Source organism: Piliocolobus tephrosceles, chromosome X (assembly GCF_002776525.5).
Source record: "Piliocolobus tephrosceles isolate RC106 chromosome X, ASM277652v3, whole genome shotgun sequence".
Classification (NCBI taxonomy): Eukaryota; Metazoa; Chordata; class Mammalia; order Primates; family Cercopithecidae; genus Piliocolobus; species Piliocolobus tephrosceles.
Genome location: NC_045455.1, coordinates 87,921,698 through 87,923,416, shown reverse-complemented (window position 1 = coordinate 87,923,416; position 1,719 = coordinate 87,921,698). Strand labels below are relative to the sequence as shown.

The 1,719-nt window shown below is 46.4% G+C and overlaps 1 protein-coding gene across 1 annotated transcript in view; it reads right to left on the bottom strand.

Annotated features, from left to right (window-relative positions):
* The window catches only part of URAD (ureidoimidazoline (2-oxo-4-hydroxy-4-carboxy-5-) decarboxylase), an 11,743-nt gene extending 10,622 nt beyond the window's left edge, over nt 1-1,121 (bottom strand). The window contains exon 1 of the mRNA XM_023208711.2: nt 891-1,121. Within this exon, the coding sequence (XP_023064479.1) occupies nt 891-1,065 (175 nt within the window). The 5' untranslated portion in view covers nt 1,066-1,121. The remainder of the gene's footprint in view (nt 1-890) is intronic.
* Nucleotides 1,122-1,719: the final 598 nt, after the last annotated feature.

Below are 1,719 nucleotides of genomic sequence, written 5' to 3'. Positions count from 1 at the left end.
TAGATAGATAGATAGATAGATAGATAGATAGATAGATAGATAGATAGATATAGAGAGAGAGATTTTTTTTTTTTTGAAATGGAGTCTCGCTCTGTCCCCAGGCTGGAGTGCAGTGGCCGGATCTCAGCTCACCGCAAGCTCCGCCTCCCGGGTTCACGCCATTCTCCTGCCTCAGCCTTCGGTGTAGCTGGGACTACAAGCACCCACCACCATGCCCGGCTAACTTTTTGTATTTTAGTAGACAGGGTTTCACCATGTTAGCCAGGATGGTCTCGATCTCCTGACCTCGTGATCTGTCCACCTCAGCCTCCCAAAGTGCTGGGATTACAGGCGTGAACCACCGCGCCTGGCCAATAGATAGATTTTTTAAAACAATTTTTAGGTTTTTTTTGTTTTTTTGTTTTGTTTTTTGAGACAGTCTTGCTCTGTTGCCAGGCTGGAGTGCAGTGGCGAAATTTCGGCTTACTGCAACCTCCACTTCCCGGGCTCAAGCGATTCCCCTGCCTCAGCCTCCCAAGTAGCTGGGACTACAGGTGCATGCCACCGAAGCTGGCTAATTTTTTGTATTTTGGTAGAGATGGGGTTTCACCATATTGGCCAGGATGGTCTTGATCTCCTGACCTTGTGATCCGCCCAACTTGGTCTCCCAAAGTGCTGGGATTACAGGCGTGAGCCACCATGCCTGGCTAAAAACAATTTTTGTAGCGACAGATCTTATCATGTTGCCTAGACTGGTCTCAAATTCCTGGGCTCAAGTGATCCTCCCATCTCAGCCTCCCAAAGTGCTGGGATTACAGGCGTGAGCCACCATGCCTGGCCAATATCTAAAAATATTTTGATAAGCATATTTGAAATCCCTTTGCAGAGAATGTCTGATACTGAAGCCTTACCTGACTGTGGAAGGGCATCAATAAAGGCAAAAAAGTGCTTCTTTAAATCTTCCAAATCAGAGAATGGTCGCTGGGACCAAACAGCAGCTGCAATCAGAGGACATCTCTCAATGACATTCCCAAAGACATCCACAAATTCTCCAAAGTCCATGGAGTTGACCTTCTCGATGTCCATTGCTTATATTCCACTGGAGACAGCGGGACATCCAGTTCCCCTCTTGGCGAGTGAGTGACGCTGTCTCTGCTCACTCGGTTATATTTGCTGAACACAAGAGCTTGCTTTTTACGCAACACCACCTTCATGTGTTGTAAATGCCCTTGGGAGAAGCAGATCCAGAATACTTGTGTAATGAACAAGCACAGGCTTAAGGTTCTAATCCAGGGAGCAGAGATCTCTGCATGGTCAACGTTTCCAACCAAACCATTCCCAAAGGCATTCTCAAAGGCAGCAGGGGCCGTATTTCACTCTAAGCATTAGAGCCAGATCTGCTTTTCATGTTGTTAGGCTTTTTTTTTTTTTTTTTTTTTTTTTTTTTTTTTTCTGTCGGTGTCTAGCTCTGTCACCCAGGCTGGAGCACAGTGGCGCAATCTCAGCTCACTACAATCTCCACCCCCTGGGTTCAAGCAATCCACCTGTCTCAGCCTCCTGAGTAGCTGGGATTACAGGCATGTGGCACCACACCCAGCTAAGTTTTTTTGTTATTATTATTTTAGTAGAGACGGGGTTTCACCATGTTGGCCAGGCTGGTCTCGAACTCAAGTAATCCACCTGCCTCAGCCTCCCAAAGTGCTGGAATTACAGGTAATTATTTTATTGTTATTATTTGAG